Source organism: Melospiza georgiana, chromosome 13, assembly GCF_028018845.1.
Source record: "Melospiza georgiana isolate bMelGeo1 chromosome 13, bMelGeo1.pri, whole genome shotgun sequence".
NCBI classification, from domain to species: Eukaryota; Metazoa; Chordata; class Aves; order Passeriformes; family Passerellidae; genus Melospiza; species Melospiza georgiana.
The window spans coordinates 2007726-2032645 of record NC_080442.1 but is presented as its reverse complement, the minus strand read 5'-3'; the positions used below and the strand labels follow the sequence as shown (position 1 = coordinate 2032645).

At 50.2% G+C, this 24920-nt stretch overlaps 1 protein-coding gene across 5 annotated transcripts; it reads right to left on the bottom strand.

The window, feature by feature from the left end:
• Nucleotides 1–24627, bottom strand: LOC131089193 (mucosa-associated lymphoid tissue lymphoma translocation protein 1 homolog). Of its 5 annotated transcripts, XM_058033816.1 has the most exons (15): nucleotides 24558–24627; nucleotides 24129–24247; nucleotides 23815–23968; nucleotides 23163–23341; nucleotides 22144–22240; nucleotides 20530–20556; nucleotides 19587–19790; nucleotides 16127–16304; nucleotides 12271–12345; nucleotides 11182–11309; nucleotides 10194–10325; nucleotides 9922–10070; nucleotides 5267–5392; nucleotides 4056–4128; nucleotides 2718–2872 (listed from the first exon to the last, which is right to left on the bottom strand). In XM_058033816.1, the coding sequence occupies exons 1-15, from the start codon at nucleotides 24565–24567 to the stop codon at nucleotides 2808–2810; spliced, it is 1716 nt and encodes a 571-aa protein (XP_057889799.1). In that variant the 5' UTR covers nucleotides 24568–24627; the 3' UTR covers nucleotides 2718–2807. The 5 variants fall into 5 exon arrangements, 4 of the variants coding, with proteins under 4 accessions (XP_057889798.1, XP_057889801.1, XP_057889799.1 ...); XM_058033815.1 differs by lacking the exon at nucleotides 4056–4128 and having other exon boundaries at nucleotides 1–2872; XM_058033818.1 differs by lacking the exon at nucleotides 9922–10070 and having other exon boundaries at nucleotides 2684–2872.
• Nucleotides 24628–24920: the final 293 nt, after the last annotated feature.

The window sequence follows — 24920 nt, the reverse complement described above, 5'->3', positions numbered from 1 at the left end:
ATGGAGTCAGATTCATCATTCCTTCCTTTGTCAGGAGACCCCACAAATACAATAATGGAGGGCAATGGCTGTGGAAGATGAGGCAGAAAGGGAATGTAAGCTGGAGCTGATGTCTTGATCCTGCTTCGTTTGCTGCTGCCTGAGCCCTGCTCCCTTCCCACCCTCCCAGCTGGCTGTGGAGCCCAAGGTGCAGATCAGAGACATGTGGTAATGCTGGGACGCATTGTCTGTCCTGGACGCTGGGAGATGGAAACACAGATCTCCAGGAAAATTTGCTGGCACTAAACAGTTTAAGCACCATGAGGGAGTTTGGATTTCACATGAAAAGGTGGGGATGAAGGATCCATAGTTCCATCCCCTCCTACAATGACTCCAGCTGAGCCACAGGACACAAAGTCCACCTTTGGAATTCAGCAATCCCAGACATGGCAAACCATCATCTCAACAGGAATGTGGTGATTCTCCTGGGCTTGGCTGCAGGGTTTCCTTGGAAGAGCAGAAACGATGACAAGGACAAGTGCAGTGCTTGGCACCAAGACAGGAGACCACCTAAGCCACCCAAGAGCCAAACTTACAAAGCAGATGGACAAATCACAATGAATGAGGACTTTTCTGTTTGAATCTACACCCTTCACCTGACATCACTTCATCCTATCTAGTCACTTGATCTGCCTTCTAAATCCAAACTCCAGTATTTTTAGTTACCTAAAAAAAGAAACAATGCTCACCCAGAAGAGCCTAGAAGCTCAGGCTGGAAGCATGAAACCCCAGCAGATCAATATTAAGTTACATCCTGGCAATTAGAGGGAAAATAAACACAGTTAACTCACAGCCACGTGAAGCTTTGTACATTAAAAACACCCATAGTGTTTTATTCAGAAAAAATAATCAATCTTGCTTTGAATGAGATAAAAATTCATATTAGATGACACTTGGCATGATAATGTGAGCCAGGATGAAGCCATGCCTCAGTGCCCCAACAGCACAGGGGGCTGTGAATGATCCTCAGAGGAACCTCCTCCCAAATGCCTGCTCAGCCATTCCCACTGACCTGTCCCCATGGCTGCTGCTGTGCAGTTGATCTTTGGTTCATCCTGAAATTAGTTTATTTCTTTCTGCTTCAGCTTCTCTATCAACCCATCTTAGTTAAACTACATCCTCCGAATTTTCTTTTTTTTTTTTTTTTTTGAGCTTTAGATTTTTTTTTTTTTCTAGGAGACTTCCTAGTCTGCAGCCAGCTGGGGCCCCACTTCTTTCCCTTGGCTCTACTCACTGTGAGAAGGATAAAAGCCTCCTCTGTTCTCTTTGGACAGGTTTCCAGCACTTGAAGAATGGTTTATCTGGAAGCAACATTTCAGATTTTTCTATGCTGCAACTGGCACCACAGACAGGGATGTATCTTCACTGCTGAAGGAGAGCAAAACTGAGAAAATTCTGCCTCCAACTCTCTTTTAAAGCAAGACAGAGCTCAGGCATTCTCCCCACCCTGCTGCCCTTGACCTCTCAACAAGTTCTGCCCTCCAACCTCTTTGTTCCACAGCAGCCAGAAGGGATCTCCAGTTGTCTCAGCCAGCCTGGATCAGGTCACTGGCACCTTCTGCAGCCCAAAGTGAACTTTCCTCCAAGGATGGAGACCCCACAGCAATACTGAGCAATCCCCTTTATCAAACATCCATTAGGAAGCAATCAGAGAGGGGTGTGACACCCAGGCTGTGCTTTGGGCTCCCCTGTGGCTTCCCTACATAGTGCCTGAGGCTGCCCACAGCACACACACACAGAATAACCTGCATTAATAATAACTTTTTTGAGGTTATCCTTTCTCAATCCTGGTACATTCCACCTCTCCTGTAGGACATTCTGCACCTGAACGTGTAGCTGCAGAGGGCTGAGCACCCTTTAATGCCCTGCTGGAAGGGGCAGTGTCAGTGCACCTGCCTGGGCACTGCTCCTGCTCCAGTGTAAACACACTGCATGGAACATCTGCGCTTCCTCCTCCTGGCAAGCTACTGCCTCTCCCCTGTTATAAATACACAAATGCATAACTTAACACCTGCCTTGACAAGGAAACCACACTGGGACCCTGTGGAGAGCCTGCACTGTTTCCCCTGGTTCCCTCAGTGCAGCCCTGTGTCCCTTGCACGGGTTGGGGACATGCAGCAGTGGTGGCTGGGATTTGAGCCAGAGGGGTCTGTAGTGTTTGTGGGCTTCCCAATGCAGCAACGTTTGTTTCCAGGCAGAAAACACCAGCCTGTGCCCTTGCCCTGCAGCAAAACCCTTTTTGCCTGGCTCTGTTTTGACTGGTGGGTGGCTGTGTCCCCTGCCAGACACCACAATGACTCCTTGCTGATCCCAGTGCTCCCACAGGACAGGGAACATTCCCGCTGGGAGCTGAGGCCCTGCACACCGCAGAGCATACACAGGAGAAACCTTTCCAAAAAAGCAGCCTTGGCCTCGCTCACACAGGGCTGTGCCAGGGCTGGGAAGCACTGATGGGTTCTGCCAGACTGAGCACTCAGGCTGAGGCCTCAATGACAGAGCAGCAGCTCCCAGGCTGGGCTCAGGGCCTGCCCTGCCCCGGGCCAGGCAGAGCCAGCTCGCTCTCATCATTCTCCTCGGGCTCACTGCTGAAGGTGGAGGGGCTGCTGCTGGGCAAGCTGTGCCCAGAGCCCGTGCCCAGGGAGCCCTTGGGCTCAGTGCCCAGCCCCGGGGCACCCTGTGGGCACACACGGGCAGGGGCTGGCTGGGAGTCCTTCCTCTGGCACACAAACTGCCTCAGCAGGGATTTCTGCAGCGTGGTCTGCAGGCTTTCACAAGTCCTCTGGTTTGTGCTTGGCTGGGTGTAATGCAAATCCAGCTGCAGGACCACATCTGTCTGGAAAGGGAGAACAAAGAACACGAAGTGAATGGGGGAATCAGATTGGAAGCAGAGCTCTCCTAGTGCTGCTGCCAGCAAGGAGCCTTGGCTGCTGCTGTGCAGGCTCACAGCCCCATGCTGTGGCACGATGGAGCAACACTGCTGCCAGAGAAAATGGGCTGAACACACTCCTACAGCTCACTGAGCAACACTGCTGCCAGAGAAAATGGGCTGAACACACTCCTACAGCTCACTGTGCCTGCAGGCCTCAGCCATGGATCCTGGATTTCTCCTCAAGTCAGGCCATGTGGGATCCCATCAGCTCCATCAGGGACTGCCACTGCCAGCATCACCCTGGGGCACAGGGGAGCAGGAGCAGAAGAGTTTATAGAGAAAGATGCCATGTGGACAGTGCCAAATGCTCTGCACAAGTGCAGGCAGACACCAGTTCCATCATCCAGCACTACTGTAACCCCATCACAAATACATCAGGCACAGTCAGCCCTGAGTGAAGCCATGCTGGCTGTCACCCAGTCACTTCCTTATTTTCCATGTATCTTAGCATCATTTCCAGGAGATAACAGGATATCTCAGCATCATTTCCAGCAGGATCTTCATCATGATCCTGCCAGGCACAAGGTGGGACTGACAGGCCTGTGTTTACCCAGGTCTTTGTGCACCATGGCCAAGAGCAATGCATGTGGGAGAGGAAAGCATGAACCACTCACAGTGTCAAAGCCAGGTGGATGCACCTTGATCTAGTGGAAGGCACTTGGAGCACCCTGATCTAGTGCAAGGCATCCCTGCTTGATGAGCTTTAAGGTCCCTTCCAGCCCAAACCATTCTGGGATTCTATGAACTAAAACACCCCTCACTCTGTAAAAGCCAGCAGCTTTAACCAGCAGTGCTCCATAGGGATCTACTCACAGCCTAGCACTATTTTAGAATTTTATAAAATGTGAAGAAATAAGAGAATAACCACATTTGTGGCAGTCAAACCCCTGAAAACAGATCCCCAGAAACACCTGTAAAGAGCAGGGGGAGGTACAATGGAACAAGAAAATTCTGGCAGGCAATACCTGGTCTAGGTCTCCTGTCTGCACTTAGAAGCAATGCAGAAAATCAGGGAAAGGTTCAGAAAAGGGCTCCAGGAACAATGAAGAAGTGAAAGCATTGCCATATGCTGAAGCACATCACATACAGAGCAAGCAGAACTTGCTGCAGGCAGATCCAGGCAGCAGCTTGAGAGCAGCACTGGGTGTGAGATCCACTGGCTGTGTGTTAGAGAAGAAAAATCCAAGAATAAACAAGGTGCAAACTGCTGTTTGAGGAGAAACAAGCCAGGGGACAAGCAATTCTGCTTCTCTCATGCTCTTTAAATAGTTTGAGGGTGTTTTGAAGTGTGCCAAAGATCCAAAGAGCTTGGATCAGGCTTGGCAGAGTCACTCTGATGACTGGAGATCCTGGCCAGCCCATGAACTCATCTCTCAGGCAAGCACAGTGAGACATTCCTGCACCTGAAATAGCTGAAATAATTCCTCCACCTGAATTCATCTCTCAGGCAAGCACACAGCCTAGCTGAGACATTACTTCACCTGAAATAACTGGGCAGCTCTGACCTCCCCGTGGCTGATGGGGCAGGGAGCAGAGAAAAACAGAACAATCCATGGCTGGTGATGCCTCTCTGCCCTCAGCAGAGGCTGCTGTGGGTCAGCTCTGATAGCAAAGTCAGGCAGAGGAGACAACACAAAAGCAAAGAGCATCCACAGTCAGGTTCTGCAGCCTGATTGTAAATCAGGAAGATTTTGCTGAGGTGGAAGAGGTGAGGTGAAAGGACAGTACTCTCCTATGGAAACATGCTGGGAGGGCTGGGTGTGTCCAGCCTGGAGAAGAGAAGGATCCAAGATAACTTCAGAGCCCTTTCCAATGCCTAAAGGGGCTCCAGAGAGCTGGAGAGAGACTAGGGACAAGGGATGGAGTGACAAGACAAGGAAGAATGGCTTCTCACAGCCAGAGGGCAGGGATGGATGGGATATTGGGAAGAAATTCTACCCTGTGAGGATGGTGAGGCCCTGGCACAGGGTGCCCAGAGCAGGTGTGGCTGCCCCATCCCTGTAAGTGTTCCAGGCCAGGCTGGATGGGGCTTGGAGCACCCTGGGACAGTGGAAGGTGTCCCTGCCATGGCTGGGGGTGGAACAAGATGAATTTTCAGGTCCCCCCCAATCCAAACCAATCTGTGATTCTCTAAAAGAGGGCAGCTTTTGTGCCTTGAAGACCAACAAGCTCCTCTTTGATCTGGATGTGACACAGACATATAATCAGAGAGGCAGATCCAGCTCCAGCCAAGCAGATAAGGACACGAGCTCCATGAGAGTGCAGAGCTGGGGAAATGTGCACCTGGCTACTCTCTACCTGAATTTTCTGCAGTGCACAGAGCTGGAGGATGCAGTCCAGCTCCTCCCTCTTGTACACAGAGGCCAGCAGAGTCTCCACGTGGTCCAGACAGCTCTCCCTCTGGATGGCCACAGCATCTGTCTCCTGGGTCAGGAAAACAAGAGGAAAGACAAGGAAATTTCAGCATCAGCATGAAGAACTGAGGCACAACTGCCCATCAAACATGTGCTCAGGGCTTTGATTAACACATTGCCTGGTGGAAATGCTGGGTGTCCTAATGGAAGTGCTACAGAAAGCAAAAGGAATGCAGAGGTTTCACACACTTGCCTTGTATGTAATGAGAGGACCATGAGTGTCTCAGCATATGTTGCAATTGAGATGGCCACAATACACAGAGTATCATCAAACAATATCAGAAAGCATCAACCCAGACAGAACAACACTTCAGAAGGCTGAAAACAGCTGCTTCTCTTCTTTAGCCCAATTTTTTATCCCCTGATGTTGTTGCATTGCCCCTGTGTGCCCTCTGCTGCCTTTGGTGGTTGCTCAGTGCCCCTGGGCACTCCCTGGCTCATTGCAGTCACCTGTTTTTCACAGCTGTGCCCATCCCCAATTACCACAAACTCTGTGCCTACACCTGAGCACATCTCACTGTGAAAAAGGGGCTACAGGGGGATTTCCAGCAGAGCAGAAGCAGCACCAGCTGGTGTCACAACCACCACAGTGCCAGCAGTGTGCCATGGAGGGAGCAAGTTTTCCAAAGGCACTGAGTTGTGCTGATTTAGCCCTCACCATCTACAGAACTGCCAAATCCTGCTGAGTTGTTCAAATTTAACCAAAACAGCACTGAGATCCTTCTCAGTACCAATTGAGCCACAATAACAGCCCAGGAAGAGACAAGGGAATAAAGGCCCTATGAAATCACACGTCATGGAATGCAGGGGGATAGAACATAAGTAAATAAAGGTGGTATAGAAAGTAATCTCACCCCCTAAAGAGTTGCAGCTGGGTTAATTATTAAAGATTAGGAGCAGGCCTGATGTTAACAGGCTGCATTTAGCCAATAAGAAGAGTGTTATAGAGTGGATTGGTGGGAACTGGAGTCAGTTGGCTGCTGTGAGGACAAGGAAAAATCAGAGGAGCTGCCTACAAGAAACATCAAGGAGGTACAAAACTCTAGCAATATGGAACCTTTGCAATGTAATGACAATAGAATTGTTGCAATATGATGACAGCAATAGAATATCCTGAGTTGGAAGGAGCCCACAAAGGTCATTGAGTTCCACTCCTGGCCCTGCACAGACACCCCAACAATTCCACCCTGTGCCTGAGAGCATTGTCCAAGTGCTCCTGGAGCTCTGGCAGCCCTGGAGCTGTGACCAAGTCCCTCTTGCCTTGGATCTGAGCCCTCCAGAATGGGTGACAGGCCACAGCCTGCAGCCCCTTCCAGAAGGTTCCCTCTGCCAGCCAGCTCTGGCACCATCCCAGGGTGATCCTCAGCAGGAGAAGCTGCCCTGGGCAGGCTGGTGAAGGAGGCTGTTGGGGTATTTGTGGAGGGAGAAGTTGGAGAAGCCCTGGGAGCTCTTCCTGGCCCTCCCTGAGCTGCTGCCTGGAAGCAGCCAAAGAGATTTGGTTCTGGCCAGGAGAGTATGAGGAAAAGCATTGGATTCCAAATGCTGGCTGGGATCTGCAAGCATCAGGATCAGCCCTGCATGCAAGGCTGGTGGAACAGGAGGTCACTGGAGGCTGAGGAAACACCATTTATCTCTGTGCAAGAGAAAGCCAAATCCATCTCTGCACTTGGCAGCTCATTACAGGAAAGACAAAAAACTGGAGGGAGCTTGGGGAAGATCAGGCCAGTGAATGGAGACCAAGGAGGCAGGAAGCTCTGGAGCCAGGCTGGGAGAGCTGGGGGTGCTCACCTGGACAAGAGAAGGCTCCAGGGAGAGCTCAGAGAGCTCCAGGAGAGCTGGAGAGGGACTTGGGACTGTCACAGACATCTTTTATGGAAAATCCTTTCCTTAGGATTTTTTTCTCCTGAGAAGCTGGGAGGCCTCAGGAACAAAATGTAAACAATGATTATCTGCTGCTGTGGAATGCAACAGGTGCATCTGTGATTGGTCTCATGTGGTTGTTTCTAATTAATGGCCAATCACAGCCAGCTGGCTCGGACTCTCTGTCCAAGCCACAAACCTTTGTTATCATTCTTTCTTTTTCTATTCTTAGCCAGCCTTCTGATGAAATCCTTTCTTCTATTCTTTTAGTATAGTTTTAATGTAACATATATATCATAAAATAATAAATCAGCCTTCTGAAACATGGAGTCAGGTCCTCATCTCTTCCCTCATTCCAAGAACCCCTGTGAACACCATCACAGGGGACAAGGGATGGAGGGACAAGAGGGGAATGGCTCCCACTGCCATCAGAGATTAGGGAGAATGTCATCTCCACTGTGGAACTCCCTCCCTGCAATACAAACCATGACTTACTTCCATGTTGGGAGCAACTTTTTGTAGATTTCAAGGCCCGGTGAAATCAACATTTTTGCTTTTCTTGCCTAAACTACAATTGGCTTGCTCCTTCCTTTCATTGCTTTGTCTGTGTTTTAGTTGGCACAGTTTTTTTTTCCATGAAGCATGGACCCAAAACTGGACCCAGTGTTGCAGCAACAGCCAGGAGAGCCAGACAAGATGTCACACAAATCTCAGAGCTCTAGTCTGTAACCTTGCCATGGTTTTGTGTCCTGTTTTTGGGGCATCAGCTGTTTTGGGCTCTGACCAGGACTGGTTCTCCACTCACTGCCCATCCCATGCTGATGCTACTTATTATTCTTGCTCACATGCAGGAACTTGTATCTGCTGAATAACAGCCTTGGCCTCAAATTGTACCTTCAGTTATCCAAATCCTTCAAAAATCTGCTTTGTAGCACCTTGGTTGTTATGGGGTCTGTGTATTTAATAAGCACATCAGTGAAAATAACAACCAATCCCACAGCCCTGATTTTACAAAAAGCCCAAACTTACTCAATCACCCTCCAAGAAGGAAAGTTTTCTTTAGTTTTAAGTGGAATTTCCTGTGCATCAGTGTGTGCCCATGGCCTCTGCTCCTGCCACTGGGCACTACTGGGAAGAACCTGGCTCCTTCCTCTTTGCCCCCTCCCTGCAGGTGTTTGTAAACCTGGAGGAGCTCCTCCTGAGCCTGTCCTTCCAGAGGATGAACAGCCCCAGCTCTCTCAGCTTTTCCTTACCAGAGGGAGCCCAGTGTCCCCATGGGCATCTCAGGGATCCCAGAGGGGGGTGGTGGCTGCTGTGATGTCTGAGAGGGGCAGGTGACACTCATGGAAGGACATGCTGCTGCCTCTGCAGACAGCCCTGGAGCTCAGTGGGAGCCAGCTCCACCATGCACCAGCACAGGAAGAGGAATCTGGCTGTACTGGGGTCCCTTTTTGTCCCCTGATCCCTCCTGAGACAGCTCCAGAGCAAGCAGCTGGGTCTCCATTTCCCCCAGTCACTGATGTGGGGCAAAGCACACAAACCCATGCTCACATACACAGACACAACTTTCATGCATGATGCTCACAAGGGGAAATGATGCTGCAGCTGAGGAATGAGCAGGATCAGGCTCCAAACCTCCTGGATACACCACACTGAATCAGTGACCCCACTGTGCTGAGGAGCAGTGTCCCTCCACGAGAAACGAGCGCCAAAAATCCACCACAAATGAGCTACACCTCAGGAGGAGGACTACAGAAAACAAGGGAGATGATAGTTACAGGAAGGAGCAGCAAATTAAATCTGTACAAGTGGCATGGAGACCATCAGTAAAGCCCGCACTGGGCACATGGTCTGTGTGGCATTCACATTCTCTGAAAAATCCCTTTGCTCAGGACTTTTCTCCTGGGAAGCAGAGGGGCCTCAGAGAAAAGGAAAACAATTGTTATCTCATTTGCTTCTCCTGTGTTTTGCTCATGTGGAATGTGTTTGGAGATTGTTGCATTGCATTCTGTTGTGAGTTGTTTTCACTCTTTGGCCAATCAGGGCCAAGCTGTGTCAGGACTCTGGAGAGAGTCACCAGTTTCCATTATTATCTTTTTAGCATTCTGCAAGTATCCTTTCTGTATTCTTTAGTTTAGAATAGTATTCTTTAATATAATATAGTATAATAAAGTAATAAATTAGCCTTCTGACAACATGGAGTCAGACGCATCATTCCTGACTTTGTAGGGACATTTCCCAGCAAATACAATAGGTCTGGGAGGAAAGGTTTGAAAAGGGGTTCAAGGAAGCTGGTACAGCTCAGCTGGGAAGGAATATATAGTTGCATTAAGATATATTAGCACAGCAGGCTAAAGAAGTCAAAAAGCCAGACCTACTTTCTAACACAGAAAACAGAATAGCTCTTGGCCTCAATCAGATTAAATGCAATAATTGAATCAGGCAGGCCAGAAATCAATCTGAGGGATAACTGGTTAAAGGCATCCAACTGCTGCCAAATCTTTTTTGTGATTTATGAGAAGCAAGGCAGGAAATCCATGGAGATGTGGAAGGAGCCTCAAAGAGGAATCCCTTTTTCACTCAGACCAGCCATCCCCACTCCTCAGGACTCAGCCCAAGCACCCTCCCCACCTGTAACCCGGGGAAAGCAGCCCAGCAAGGGCCAGGCAGAGCACTCACGAGCTGGTGGAGCCGGAGCTGGGGCTCAGTGATGTGTGCCAGGGGTGGCAGTGGCTTGGCACACACGAACATCAGGTTGGAGAAGAGCCGTAGGAAGCGGAGCTGCGCCCGCGCCCCGCACGGGAACGTCACCGTTCTGCTCGGCAGCTCTGCAAGGGAAATCCCAGCACCATCAGCTCCTCTGGGGCTTCTCTCAACCCCTCCCTGCCCAGCAGAGCCCCTGAGGGCCACAGGCACGCCCAGCTCCTCCTGCCCACCCCTGCATGGCTCACCTTGGCCGTGTCCCCAGCGCTCAGCGCCTGCTCCCGAGGCACAGATGGGGTCTGTCAGGGACCGCGCTTCCTTCAGGGTGTGCTTGATCTCCATCACCTGCTTCCCAGTGACCAGGGGATCACGGCCAATGTCTGGGGGAGAGTGGGGAGGCAGCACAAGGATCACTCCAGGCTCCTTACTGATCTCCCTGCCTTTCAGGCCCTACATCAATGTCTCCATGCTGCTCGGAGGCCACTGAGAGCTCCCACGGGGCACAGCCGGTGATTTGGAGTTTAGGGAAGAACAGTGGGTGGGGTGGGATGGGATGGGATGGGATGGGATGGGATGGGATGGGATGGGATGGGATGGGGCAATGTGGAGCCACTGCTGTCTCTTCTCACCCCTGCCACTGCAGTGAGTGATTTTATCACTGGCTGGGGTCTCTGTGCAAATCACAAACAGGATGGGGCTGCTGTGGAATGTGCCTTGAGCTGTTTTATTTTCCAGCACCAGCCTCGTTACATGGTTATGACAATGGGAAGATGCCACCAGCTCACATCTCAGGCAGGAGACAAAGAACTTAATGTTACAACTTACTTTATAAGTTTTTTGACCACTCACACAAAGCAAAAGGATACTGACAGTAGTTCTATTTAACCACTATAAGCATACAAACCTTTGGTTAAACAATGCTTGCTTATTTCAAATACAATACCTACTTGTAAGCCTTGAAACACAATGCACACAGCTCCATTATCAAGCTTCAAACTTCCTAATATCTTGCTAGATAAACTTTTCTGTAGCTTAGAGAGTTATTCTAGACAAGCATTAATACACAGACCATTGTTCTATTTGTCTTTTCTACTTTTTAAATCATTTTTCTGCTGACCTATCTCATGGCTGCTGCTTAGCTCTAATCACAGTTCTACTGTTTCTGAAGCCTCCCTTTTGCAGCTTTCCCAAAACCCTCTAATTTTGTAAATTCCCATAATTTCTAGCTTCTCATACCTTCTAACACATCCTCCAGCATGTGTGTAACCTTCTTCTCTTGCAGAATGTGTTTCTTCAGGTATTTCATGAAGATCCCAGAGCTGAACTCCCCATCCTGCAGTTCATAGGCTTCTGCATCTTCACTCCTGCAAGAGTAAGGGTGTTTCTTCAGAGTCCTTGCAGTTCTGCATTGGGCATGAAGCCCAAGGTCTGTCTGGGGTGGCCAAATCCATCCAGGCTCTATTGGCTGGGTCAGAGAGAGCTTCTCAAGGAATAACACAAAGTGCTTTGGTTGTGCCCCAGAGAGGATGGGCAGGCCACAGGACAGGGAAAAGCAGTGGAAAGGAATGGGATAGGACAGCACAGTCTCCTTTGCCAGCCCAGGTGGGTGACAAAGGTGAAAAGCCAGTGGAACTGGCACTGGAGCAGTAAATAACACCCAGCATCTCAGGAGGCTTTGGGTGAGCTGCTCATGGGACATCCACCTGGAGAACCAGGCTGAGGATCGGGTGACAGGAGCTGATGTCACCTTCACACACAACTCTGGAAGGAAGGACAGAAGTGCCTGGACAGCACACCCAGCAGATGCAGGGTGAGAGCCAGAGGGAACATGAAATCCTCTCCAGCCTCTGTGCAGGAAAGGCTGAGAGGAGACAGGGCTGTGCCAGGCTCTGAGAGCCAGAGGGAACATGGAATCCTCTCCAGGGTCTGTGCAGGAAAGGCTGAGAGGAGACAGGGCTGTGCCAGGCTCTGAGAGCCAGAGGGAACATGGAATCCTCTCCAGGGTCTGTGCAGGAAAGGCTGAGAGGAGACAGGGCTGTGCCAGGCTCTGAGAGCCAGAGGGAACATGGAATCCTCTCCAGGGTCTGTGCAGGAAAGGCTGAGAGGAGACAGGGCTGTGCCAGGCTCTGAGAGCCAGAGGGAACATGGAATCCTCTCCAGGGTCTGTGCAGGAAAGGCTGAGAGGAGACAGGGCTGTGCCAGGCTCTGAGAGCCAGAGGGAACATGGAATCCTCTCCAGGGTCTGTGCAGGAAAGGCTGAGAGGAGACAGGGCTGTGCCAGGCTCTGCTCCTGTGTGAGGCTGAGGGAATGCTGAGGTCACTCACGTGGAATAGCCATAGACAGTGTTCCCCCAGGGCTCCAGGGGCTGCACCTGGGACAGGGCACGTCCTGAGTTGTACCTGGAGAGGAGGCAAAGGCACAGGTCAGTGCTGAGGACATCTGTCAGCTGGAGGGGACAAATGCCACACACTCCTCATGTCCATCTCTTAGGGGTGGCAGCAGGACCAACTCTCACCTTAGATACAACCAGAGGGACTAAAGCTGGGAATCCCACCAGGAACCCAGCCACAGGGAGAGGTGTGGTCTGTCCAGCTGTGACTCACCTGCACTGGTGAGCTGCTCCCTGCCCTCAGCCTGGAGCTGTGGGTGCACACTGGCACCTCCTACAGAGGCTGAGTTCTAACAACTCCAGCAGCACCACAGTGCAGAGAGCACACAGGTTCACCCCATGCACAGCTGTGCCATGTGGCATTCATATTCTCTGGAAAAATCCCTTCACCCAGGATTTCTCTCCTGGGAAGCTGAGAAGCCTCAGAGAAAAGGAAAACAATTCTTATCTCATTTGCTTCTCCTGTGTTTTACTCATGTAGAATCTGTTTGGAGATTGTTCCACTGGATTCTGCTGTGAGTTGTTTTCACTCTTTGACCAATTGGGGCCAAGCTGTGTCAGGGCACTGGAAAGAGTCAGTTTCATTTTATCTTTTTCATTTTCATTCAGAGTTTTCATTTTATCTTTTTAGCATTCTGTAAGTATCTTTTCTGTATTCTTTAGTATAGTATAGTATTCTTTAATATAATATAAATACTATATAATAATATAATATGTTGAATATATCAATATAAATACATGAAAATAAATATAAATATATATATAATTTTTATATATTATTTTATTATTAAATTTATACTTATTATTAAATTAAATTTATTATTAAATTTATATATTATATAAGTTTTTATATATATATTTATATATAAATATATAAAAGAGATTTATAGCTAAATATATATTTATATATAAAAATATATAACATATTTATATATACAAATATATAGAGAGATATATATTTATATATAAATATATATTTATATATAAAAATATATTTATATATATCTAAATATATATAGAATATATCTTTAAAATTTATATTATTTATTGTAAAAATAAATAATATAATATAAATAATATCTAATAATATAAAATATTAGCCTTCTGAGAACATGGAGTCAGATGCATCATTCCTGCCTTCATCAGGGCACCCTGCAAACACAACAGTTCCTCAAGAAGCCAGAGGTGCTCAACACCATGGTTACAGCTCAGCTGTCTTTGCACCCCACAGGGCCCTTCCAGACCATGCCCACACCTTTGCCTTAGGGAACCAAAGCAGGCTGTGGGTGATACACCCCCAGATCTCCCTGAGATGGGATCAGGACAACACACAAGAGTCTCAAAGCCCAAAACTGGTCCCAGCACCTCAGCCTAGACACAGAGCCCCTATTATTCCCAAAATCAGGTAGATCCACGGTGACAGGATCTGATTTCCAACAAAACAGATATCTTGGTTGCACTGAATGGTTAAACTTGCCCATCTGCCTGCAGCCAGACTGACAGCATGGGGACAGGCTGCCTCCAGCTCACACCAGTGACTTGGAGCTGCTCCCAGTCACACAGTGACAAGAACCAGGCACAGAGGCAGAGTTAGTCCATGTAATTCAATTCCAGCACAGTTTCCTAGGGCTGGAGCTGGCACTCTAAGGATAGCAGAAAGGACAGGGGTTTGCCACCAGCCAGCATGTCACCTACTGCTGGTGGCACAGTCTGGAGATGTTCAATGGCAAAATTCAACTGGCTTGTGTAAGTTGTCCTAAAGATGATCAGAATAGAAAATGTGAGAAAGGAAGCATGTTTCTAAATCTGAATATTGAGATTTATCTGCTCTTCAATTCCTCTTAGTTTAATGCAGCAATCTTTGGTTCCAGATCCTAGGATAAATCAGGGAATTCCTGGAAAAGGCAATCACATCCACCCCAAATCAGTATATCACTGTATGAGGGTATACACAGGCTCTGTGCTGATTCCTCCCCTGCTGAGGCTGAGCATCTGCTCCCCTTGGCAGAGGGAGGAGATGTGTTTCTCAGCACCCTGGCATTTCTGATGCCAACACATGGGGTGAGCAGCAGCTCTGGGTGAGCTCCCTCTCAGCACAGCCCCAGCTTCATGCAGGGGCTGCTGACAGAGCTGCAGCATCAGCCTGACCACGAGGGTGCCTGGAAAGGAGGCCCTGGGAGCCTTGTTCTACACAGCTGTGAAACCCAGATGCTTTACTGAGCTGAAATGGTGACTTCTGGAGAAAAATTAGCTCAGGACAGAGCTCCTGCCCCCACAAGATCAGGGATAACACCACTGCATGGAGTGCTGTGCTTGCTGTGGAACAGGGGAGGTGTGAACGTCAGGGAAGGAGGGAGAAAACCAGCTGCACAAATTTGCCTGAATGTAACAGCAGAGCTCACACTGCATCCTCTGAGCCCCACTGGGACTCCATTGAGCAAAGGAACAGTGGCAACGCCAGGGGAGCAGACAGCAGCTCAGAGGGAGACAGACAGCACCTCAAAAGCTGTTTTACAGACTGTTAACACTTGCACTGGTGTCCCTGTGCAGCCCCCACAGTGCCTCCCCATCACACAGATGGCACAGCACAGCCCAGAGCTGCTCCAGCCCAGCTCCAGCAGAGGATCCATGAGATCCAGGAGCTCCTGCTTTGCTGCAGGCCATCCCCTGCCTCTGAGCACACTGGGGAGGGCAGCCAGGTGTGCCAGGTGTGCCAGGGAAGCACCACACCCTGCTCTCAGCAGGAAGGGAGAAAGGGGATGCTCCACTCTGGGGAGCTCAGGGCAGCATCAAGGGACATCAAACTCCTGCCCCAGAGCTGTGGGACAAATCCCAGCACAGCCAGCTTTAAGCTATTCAAAGCAAGCAGCCCCATCACTGCAGCTAAAAGGCATCCAAAATTTATCAGCTCTCAGGGGCTGGCAGCTCTCTCAGGGTACCAAAAGCTCTGCTGTCTTTCCCATTCTTAATGCAGGAACCACAGCAGGAAGAGAGAGAGATTTTGCTCTCCAGGTCCTCTCTGACCTGTAAATCTGCCTCAGGAGCCTGAAATAAATGAACTAATGACAGCTTCTGCTGCACCAGTCCACCCACCTCTGCTGAAATTGGACAAGTAGTAATTTCCTGCAGCAGGATAGAAGTCTGCAGGCCAAGGGAGGATGATGGGTTTTCCACAGAAAGTGGGAAAATGCTGATCCCTGACCTCAGCAGCAGCATCTTCACCACACGACCACTTCAGAAGGATTTAAGCCCAGCAAAAAATCAAGCAGCAAGGCTTAAAATATTTTCCCTGTCATGCTGCTGTCTTCTCACAGATGTTAACAAGAATGCAGCCAGGAGAAGAGAGGTGAACTCAACACTCCCAGCCTGAGCACGTGGGAAATATGGACCAGGAAAGCACACAATCAGCAAGATCAAGTTAGGTTGAAACACAAAATAAAAACCCTGTGCTGAGTTTTAGCCAACAATTTATGCCAGGCAGAGCCATCCCTCTGCAGGCTTGAGGCAACCTGCCTGTATTTGCCAGGATTCCTCACCTCAAAAACCAAGGGAGGGTCTCCAGCAGATCTCAGACATGGTCTGATTCTCTCTGCACCTAAGACATGACTGACCCACCCTCAGGACACCCTGCAGGACCTGACAACGTGGTTGGGTTGATTTTATCGCATGGATCAACAACCCCTGACAGAGGCTCAGCAGCACCATGGGGGCTGTCCAAACCCACAGCTGAGGATGGGTCCCCTCCCCAGCCCTCAGAACACGCAGGTGAGCAAGGGGGAAGAGGCTCCTACCACTTCCTGCAGGTGTCCAGCAGGATGATGTTCAGGGCTGTCTGCTGCTGCTGCATCTTCTGCAGGATCCTCTGCACGCTGATGCAGTTCTCAGGGGCGTAGGGCTGGGGAGCATCCACGGGGACCATGTAGTTCCTCCCCAGATGTTCATAGCCATGCCCAGCATAGTAGAATACAGCTGGGAACAGGGAGAGGAGAGGGTGAATCAGGATGCCAACCTGCAGGTGTGTAACCAGCTCCTCATGGCCATGTCCCACCCCCTGTCCTGGAAGGACACTGGTGCAGAGCAGACCTAGACCAGTATGGAACTGGAGCTATGTTAACCCCACAATTTCAACTTCTTCCCAACTTATTCCTTTCATTAGTGCTGGAAGGAGCCCCAAGAGGCTCTCCTGTGCTTGTGGATTCCTGCACTGCTTGTCTCCTGAGGACCTTGGATTTACACACTTCCAAACCCTCTGTGCTGCAACACCCAGGCTCAGCACCTGCCAGGCTGAATTTCACCCTTGTACCATGTTTTGGTCAGTCCTCAGCCCTCTGAAGGAACAAGGCAACAGAAAAGGATTTTACCAGGATGGAAAATACATTAACAGTCATTTAAATTAGATGCCATTAACAACCATTTAAATTAGAAGCTCCTCAGTTTCCTAGTTCTGGAGAAGAGACTAACAATTGATTAGGTGATGGGAAACATTCTCATTTCAAAGGTCTGCCTGTATTCACACACCTATAAACTGGTGAAAAATTAGACACAGAGATGAGTTCTTCAGATACCCAGAATATGAGGATTGTGTGCTTCAACAATCTCAAACCAAGCACCAGCCCTGTTAAGGGAGGAGTCAGACCCATGCAGATGCTGGTGGGAAGCCTAAAACCCAACAAGAATTTTGGGTTTTACTCTTGGGCACAATGAAACAGTAATGGTTTCTGCCTTCCCAAGAGATGGGCTATCCAGGTGGGAAGCCAGCACTGGGAACTTGGCATGGCCTGAGCTGGGGCTCCTCTGCAGCCCTGGGTTCAGTGCAGGGCTGGCAGGGGATCCCCAGGCTGGAGTTTCTCAAGAGGGGCAGTAGCTGGCCACCCCTCCCCAGGGCCAATGCCACTGCCTGGGGGAGGCTGCTTGGTGAAAATTGGGGAATTGAAATGGGCTAAAAAAAGCTCTAAGAGGTGACACAGGGAGTTGTGTCACTACAGCTGGGGGACAGCGAAGAGTGAGAGGTCAGAAATGGGAAAAAGCAGCTAAGAGGCAACAGCAGGAGAAATTCTTCACTCAGATTCACTGCCAAAACCCACACTCCAGTGAGTAACCTCTCCTCTGTTTTCCTTCCCCTGCCCCTGCACTTGGCAGGACGCTCACTCTGGTGTGATTCTGCAGGGATGCAGTGACAGGGGCAGGAGCTGAAGGGCTGAAAGCATGACCTCACTGTGTGCAGAATGGAAAACATGATCTCAGAGTCAAAAAGACCTTGAGTCACCTTTGGTTTCTATTCTCAGGGGACAATGGAAAGTTTCTCAAATGACCACTTTCACAGGTGCCCATGAGATTTGGGTTCCTCTTCTGGTGGATCACCAGCCAGAGGCAGCAGGCTCTGATTTGCAGAAGCTTTCAACTTTTGTAACTTGTGAATCAAAGCCACAAAACCCTCCCCTGAGACTAGAAAAGAGTATAAAACAGGAAGCCTTCTAGAAAAATTAGATGCAGCTTGGGCCCCTTGAGCCAGTGAGCACTGGTGGCTTCTGTCCTTCTGCCTGTACATGCAAGGGAAGTGATGACATCTGTCACCAGGCAGCACCACTGAGGCTTGGAAAAAATGAAATGTAACAGGAAAGCCCACAAAGAATGATTCACTCCTTAAATCTTGTAACTTTTGAGGTCTTGTTGAGTACCTGAATGTACCACCAAGTGCTCCCCATGCTATATAAACCACAAAGACTTGTGTCCAAATCAAGAAAGGTGAGTTTCACATCACCTGAGCAACTTCTCCAACCTCTCCTGGACTGAATCTCTCCTCCTGAACAGGAAAGTCAACAGTTTGCCCAGAGAAGGAAAGGGATGTTTTATTCTGAGTTCTTTCCACATTGTATGAGTCAGAACTGCTCGTCACAGAAAAACTTCTGAGTTTAAATTAAAAAGGGGAAGCTCCAAGCACTGCTTATAATGGAGGGAACATCAGCATGAGGCTGAATAAAGGCCATTTTCTGCTCACGTTGCATTTCCAACATAATTTTTTTTATTTGGGACTTTTCAGGATGCTCGAAATAACATCCAGGGGATTCCTCACTTGCCTGAGGGTGGTATAATTAGATCACTTAGAGGATGTAGTTTCAGGGCCTTTCAAAAATCCTATGAAGCTTTTTTAAGATGAAGTCTGGAGGAAAAGCAGCCTGATAATCCACCACCTCCATACAATGAACTGGACAAACCTTTGGATCACGGGATCAGGAGGGCTGGGAAAGACCTCCAAGATCATCAAGTCCAACCTTGGACTGAACCTCACCATGCCCACTAAACCATATCATGCAGTGTCACAACCACTTGGCTTTTGATCCTTCAGCCTAAGCAGGCATTGCCTCACAAACACTCAACCCAGCTGTTGATGTTTTTTCTGACAGCACACAAAATCAATTTTGCCAGGAAGGATCAAAGGCCACGAATGCAGAGAAGCTCTACAAATTTAAATAAAGCATGACAACATGAAAGGTTTGCTGTTTCCAAGCCTTTTTTTCTCTGCAGTGCTTAGGAAGGGCCATGGATAAAATGCCTTTTGGTCCTCACTGTCTGGGCGCCACTCAGCTGGCATGTAACCCTCACACTGAGGTTTGGAAACAAAAAACAACCACCTGCAAGGTGTTTTCAGGGTATCTATCCCACTGTAAGAATCTCAGGGACCCCAAAGATGCAACTTTCACCACCAAATCTGAACACCTGCTTTAAGATCCACAAGATCTGCTGGTTGGGTTTGTGGTTGAGGAACGCTTCCCTACTGAGTACAATTAAGCACAAAGCCCAGCCTCAAAGCCACCTGCAGCTGGAAGTGCTCTTCTGCAAAAGGGCTGTCAGGGGCCCAAATTAGACCTTCAGGAAAGAGAAACAAGGAAATCATGAGCAGATGCAGCAGTCAGGGCCCAAAAGGAGCTCCCCTCCTCACACATGAGTAGGGGAGGGGCAACCAGTCTCCTCAATTCTTTTATTCAAGGAAAAATCAGAACCCATTCACTATTGGAAGCACTGGCTCCCCAAAAACTCAGTGTGAGTCCATACTGCTGGGATTGGAGGTGAGCCACATGTTGGAGAAACATCTGCCAAAACTAAACTACGCTTAATCCAAGGGCTCCTGCCAAACCTGGTGTCCTCTGAGACAGCAACATTCAATTTCTTCTCTTTTAATTCACTAGCTGTTCAGACAATTCCTCAACCCCTCCTCAGCACAGGCAGGGGGCTGAGCTGCCTTGGCCTTACCATAGACTCCCTTGCCCAGGAGCTGCAGGAACTGAGCGACCGCTGTCGCCATCTCAGCCTTGTTGAGATCCAGCAGGGACACAACCTGGAAGCCCAGATGCTCCAGAAGGTGCCTCAGCTCAAACACATCCCTCACAGGGGCCATGAGGTTGGGGTGGTGCTGGTAACGGTTGTTGCCCACCAGAAGTGCTATTTTGCCTGTAGCTGAAACAGACACCAAGAGAAAAAGCTGTAAATGCTCAGCAAGATCTCACCTCCTCCTTTTGGAGTGAAGATAAGGACAATCTAAGCAAAGATAGACTCAAGGCTGCTGCAAGCCTGGAGCACTCTTCAGAAAGCTTTCTGAGCACTTTGACAAAATCCACAATCATTCTGACAGAAAGGCTTGGAAAGTTTTCAGTTGACAACCAAAATCCCAGGAGGTTCTGCTGAGGTTCTGCTCTACCTGCCCAACCATGACCACAGGGAGGGCGATTCACTGAGCCACGCTGAGGGGTCCTTCCCTCACAGGGCTGAAGGAGAGAAACCCAAGGCTCCTGCTTTGATTTTATCTCCACCTCCCACTGTAAAAAACTGGGATTTATTTTGCTCAGTGGTGGTGGGAGGGAGGGACTTGCCCTGCTCTGAGGAGGTATTTCAAGTAGGGATAAGTTGTCATTTGAACACTTTTTAAAATAATTTGGCAGGCACAGAGCTTAAGACTCAGTTACTCATTAGGAATAATCTTACTCTACTTGCTGAAAAAGATCAGGGTTTGGCAGGGGTTGGGATTCATTTTATGCTGCACAGCTGTAATCCAAAAGTGCAGAGCCTGTGGCAATGTGGTCATAAAGGCTTGAAGCAGTCTCTGCAGAAAAAGCACTCCCATTCCTCCCATCCACCCTGGAGCCTGGCTTTTAATTAAGGGAATAATTGCTCAGGAAGAAACGATGACAGTACTCACCAAAAAACTTCCCAGAGCCACACGGACCTGGGAAAGAAAAAGGGAAATGATAAGCCTGGGTTCAGTAAGCCTGGGCCCAGCACCCAATGCCAGGTCTGAATTCTGCTCCCACAGCCGGAGCAAACACACAGAGGACCTGCACAAGCAACACCCCTCAGGCAACTCCTCACAGCCTGACTGCTAACCTTAAAGACCTGCTAACCTCTGATGCTGGGAGGATTTCTGAAATCCAGCCTGATTTATGACATCCTGAGCAGCTGGGAAGCAAAGCCTGGAGAGGTGGCAGAGCAGGGAAGGAGGGTCAACATGGAGAAGCTCATACCTGATGTGACTCACCTGCTACCTCACTGCAGCAAAAGCAAAGGAAACAAAATGACTCAAGGTCAATACAAGCTCCAAAACAAGAGTTTCTCTCTATAAATGTGCAGTGTGGAGGATGTTGCCCTGTTTGCTTTTGATTGCAACAATATTCCCAGAGTTTTCCATCTCCCTGCTCTGCCTTTCCCTGGTGTTTTAGCAGTTCTGGTTCAGAAGAGCCACTCACTTTGGTCTACAAGCTCTCCTGCCTGAGCACTTACAGTCTCTTAAAATCATTATTACCTTAACAGCTCCAGCTTTTCCTATTTCAATCAGAAATAAATTTAAAAATCCAGCCCAGGAGAAAATTTGAGAACCCTAAATGCTCTTAAAAGAAGAAATTAAGGATAAATTGCATAAATCTCATGGGTCTTGAAGACCTTTGGCCCCTGAACCACTGCTGCTGATGCATGAGAGGTGCCTGAAAAGTTGCAGAATAAAACCACTCATTCTTTTCTACCTCCTACAGAGGCACTTGTTGCATGTGAAAGCTCCCCAGCAGTAACACATTGAAGCCAACCCAATCTGGTGTCCTGTTCTCACTGTCTGTGCCCCCAGAATGTGTTTAGCCAGCTGTGAGGAGGCAGGCAGAGTGCTCTCTGGCTACACAAGATCAATTTGCACTATGGAGAAATTTTAAAGCCGGCATCTAAGGCAGGATAAGAAGCTTATGGCATAGAAAAATCTCTAGGTGGAGTAAAGAGCCAGCAAAGTCAGCCTGAGCTATTCCTGCCTCACATAAGGGAAAGGCACAGGGCCAAAGCAGCCAGAGGTGCTCTGGGAACACATCCTCTCCCTGGGATCCATCACTCACACAGCACCAGCCCTGAGCTGGCTGCCCAAGGGGCCTGAACCTTCCCGAACAAACACCATCCTCTCCAGCTCTGTGTCCCAGCACATCCCTCTGTGTCAGCAAGACTGGAAATGAGTATGGCCACAAGAGCCTGCTGAGATTTGGCCTGAACTGTGAAAGCAGCACCTTGGCATGGTGTTCTTGGCAGCTCTGAGAGCACTGAGCCTGCCCTAACACAGCAGTCTGACCCACAACAGGGCCCAGCAGCATCCCATGTGCCAGACAGTGGATCACTGCATTTAGAAGCTTCTCCCTTTGCCCCCTCAGTGCCAAGGAACCCTGTTTATCACAGTCCTCATTCACCAGCTCAGCACCCCCAGAGAGCACCAAACTCCTCTGTGCCCTGCAATCCCATTCCACAGCAGGGGACACACAGCAGAGGGACAGGGGCTGGCTCTGCTCACCGATGTGAACGTCCACGGCGCTGCTCCAGTGCTCCCCGTGGCTGTTGGAGGCACAGCACAGGTATGTGCCAGAGTCACTGACCCTGCTGTGGGTGATCTAGGCAGACCAAAAGTTAAATCACATTATTTATGGGGAAAGTCTGAAGATCCAGGCCAGGATGTGCCAAAGGCACTCGTGTTTGTGGAATAAAAGAGTATTTTTCCTGCTGTTTGCAGAGACTTTACCTCACAAAGAATCAGGACAGGGACAAGAACCAGAGCAGTACCAGCTGGTGAGGACTCTGGTTCTCCAGCCCAGGACCCTGCTCAGAGAGGGACTAAAGCCACCACGGAGTCAGGGTGGCCACAGCTCTGTCTACTCAAGCCCTGAACACCTCTAAGCACATTGCTGCCTTTCTGGCTCCAGCCCAGCACCATCCACCTCTGAAAACAACCTCTTGTTAGTGCCCAGACTGAACTTTCCCATCAGAATTGCAATCTAAGGCCACCATGTAATACCCTCTGAGACCATCTGTAATACCATCTGAGGAGAGACTGGATGTCTTGTCCTTGTGCCTTTCACATGATGCCCTGGGAGGAAATTTCCCTTCCTGAATTAATAACACAGCACTGATTTACACTCAGCCAGAGACACAAAATAAAGCCAGCCCCAATGCTGCCTCCCTGACTCTTTTCTGCCGGGACCACATTTCCTTCTAGGTCTCCAGCAGGCAGAGAGCATTGCCACTGCTCCATCAATCCACACACAGAGATTAGCTGTTCTCATATCTCTGCATAAAAGAGCACAAGAGATGTGCTGAGAGCCCTTGACACATCTATGGATTGGTTACCTCTTAGAGGAATATCCACAACTTTGAAAGAAATGCATAAAACATATTCCCCCTTCACACAGAGTCATCCAGCCAGCTGCCAAAGCAGCAGGGTGACACGTGGAGGGCTTTCTGACAACCCTGCAATCAGCTACTCCCATTACCCACCTCAGCACCCAGAGCTCCTGTACTGCCCCCAGAAAGCCTTACCCGGAGCTTTTTCCTCTTCTGCTGCTCCAGGGGGTTCCCATTGTGGTACCACTGGTAGCTGGGGGCTGGCACCCCCATGGCAGCACACTGCAGCTGCAGGGGCTGCCCCACCTCCACCCGCTGCTCCTGGGGGTTCAGCACAATCACTGGCTCTCCTTGCCACAGCCGAGGGGGCAGACCTGCAAGGCAGCAAGACACAACTGGTCCTCCCTCCACAGGGACAGCAAACAACGCCACCTTCCACCATCACTACTGCACCTTTCTCCTTTGGGAGCAGGGAACCCTTGGGAGCAATGCCTGTGACAGTAAATGCCACACCAAAGCCCTGCCTCTGGCTTCCCAAACCTGATCCTCGCCCTTTCCCGACAAAGGTACAGTCAACATTCTAAGGAAAACCACACCCCGTTTTTGATCAACTTTGAAGTAGCCAGATGGGTTCTCCCAGTCGCAATACCCAGAATAACTCTGGGAAACCCACAGCAAGCATGAGGTGCAGGTGCATGTGGACAGGGCTTGGAGCAACCTGGTCTAGTGAAAGGTGTCTCTGACCATGGCAAGAGGTGGAACAAGATGAGCTTGAAGGTCCCTTCCAACCCAACCCGTTGTGTGATTCCACAATACATCAAGAAGGAGGTAAAAGACAGGCTTGTACCTCTGGCGACACACTGATGGACCTCTACCTTCACCCAGTCAGAGAAGACAGCATTTCTGTGGAGGTCATTGACCCTGCAGGTGTAGAGCTGGGTCTGCTCTGCAATGATGGGCAAGTCTTGGTTGGTTGCTCCAGGAATCAGGCGGCAGTCAGACTAAAGGGAAAACACAGGCAGTGGGCAGCAGAAGGCACCAGGAAGCCCCTTGTAAGAGCAACAAAAGTGGACACCCCTGGTTTCCTCCCTTCCTTCAGCTCCCCTAGTGTGTGCCACCAGGGACCCAGCTGGTGCCACACCCAGGGCCACCCATCCTTACCTGGTGCTGACAGAACCACTGGTACTGCAGAGGGGAACGTCCCTGCGCTCGGCACCGCAGCGTGAAGGAATATCCCGCCGGGACAGAGACAGAGACCGGCTGCTCCGTTATGGTAATGGCTGTGGAGAAACAGCAGCTGCAGCTGGGAACAGCACTGCAGGCACAGCCCAGCATCTCACTGTCACCCAGTGGCCAGGCATGGGGGGCTTCAAGGGGGACACCCATCCCAGCAAGCGGGGAAGATTGGAAAGGATGGATGGATGGATGGATGGATGGATGGATGGATGGATGGATGGATGGATGGATGGATGGTGTGTAGGTGGATGGGTGGATGGAAGTATGGATGGGTGAATGGATGACATGGGGCGCTTCTGGCTATTCCCACAAGTGCCCGGGGGCTGGCACGGTCACTGCCAAGTGGCCACTCACCTTCCTGCATCGCTTCTCCGGCGGCTCCTCCCCGGCCGGGGCGGCCGCCGGCCGGCCCCGCGGCGGTTCCTGTCCCCGGGACGCGGCGGCGGCACCTGCGGCGAGGGACGGCGGCGCTGGGGCGGCTCGGGCCGGGCCCAGGGGCCGCTCACCCGGCGCGGGGGCCCATGGCGGGCTGGGGCTGCGGCGCCGGGCCGGGGCCCGCACTCGGCTGCCGCCGGCCCCGCGGGCCCGCACTTCCGCGCTCCCGGCCCGCCCCGCGCCCGCCAGCACCGGGGGCGGCGCCGCCCCGCGCCCGACCGGACCGACACGGACCGGCACGGCACGGATCGGCTCCGCATGTCCGGTCCGCTGCGACGGGGA

Bases quoted from the DNA above. Each gene is read 5' to 3' on its own strand.
- LOC131089193 (XM_058033815.1), bottom strand. The intron at 11,310-12,270 runs GTGAGTGACCTC...TTACTCTTGCAG, and splicing joins ACTGTCTATGGCTATTCCAC to GAGTGAAGATGCAGAAGCCT. The intron at 5,393-9,921 runs GTGAGTGCTCTG...TTCCTGACCCAG, and splicing joins AGCTCCGGCTCCACCAGCTC to GAGACAGATGCTGTGGCCAT.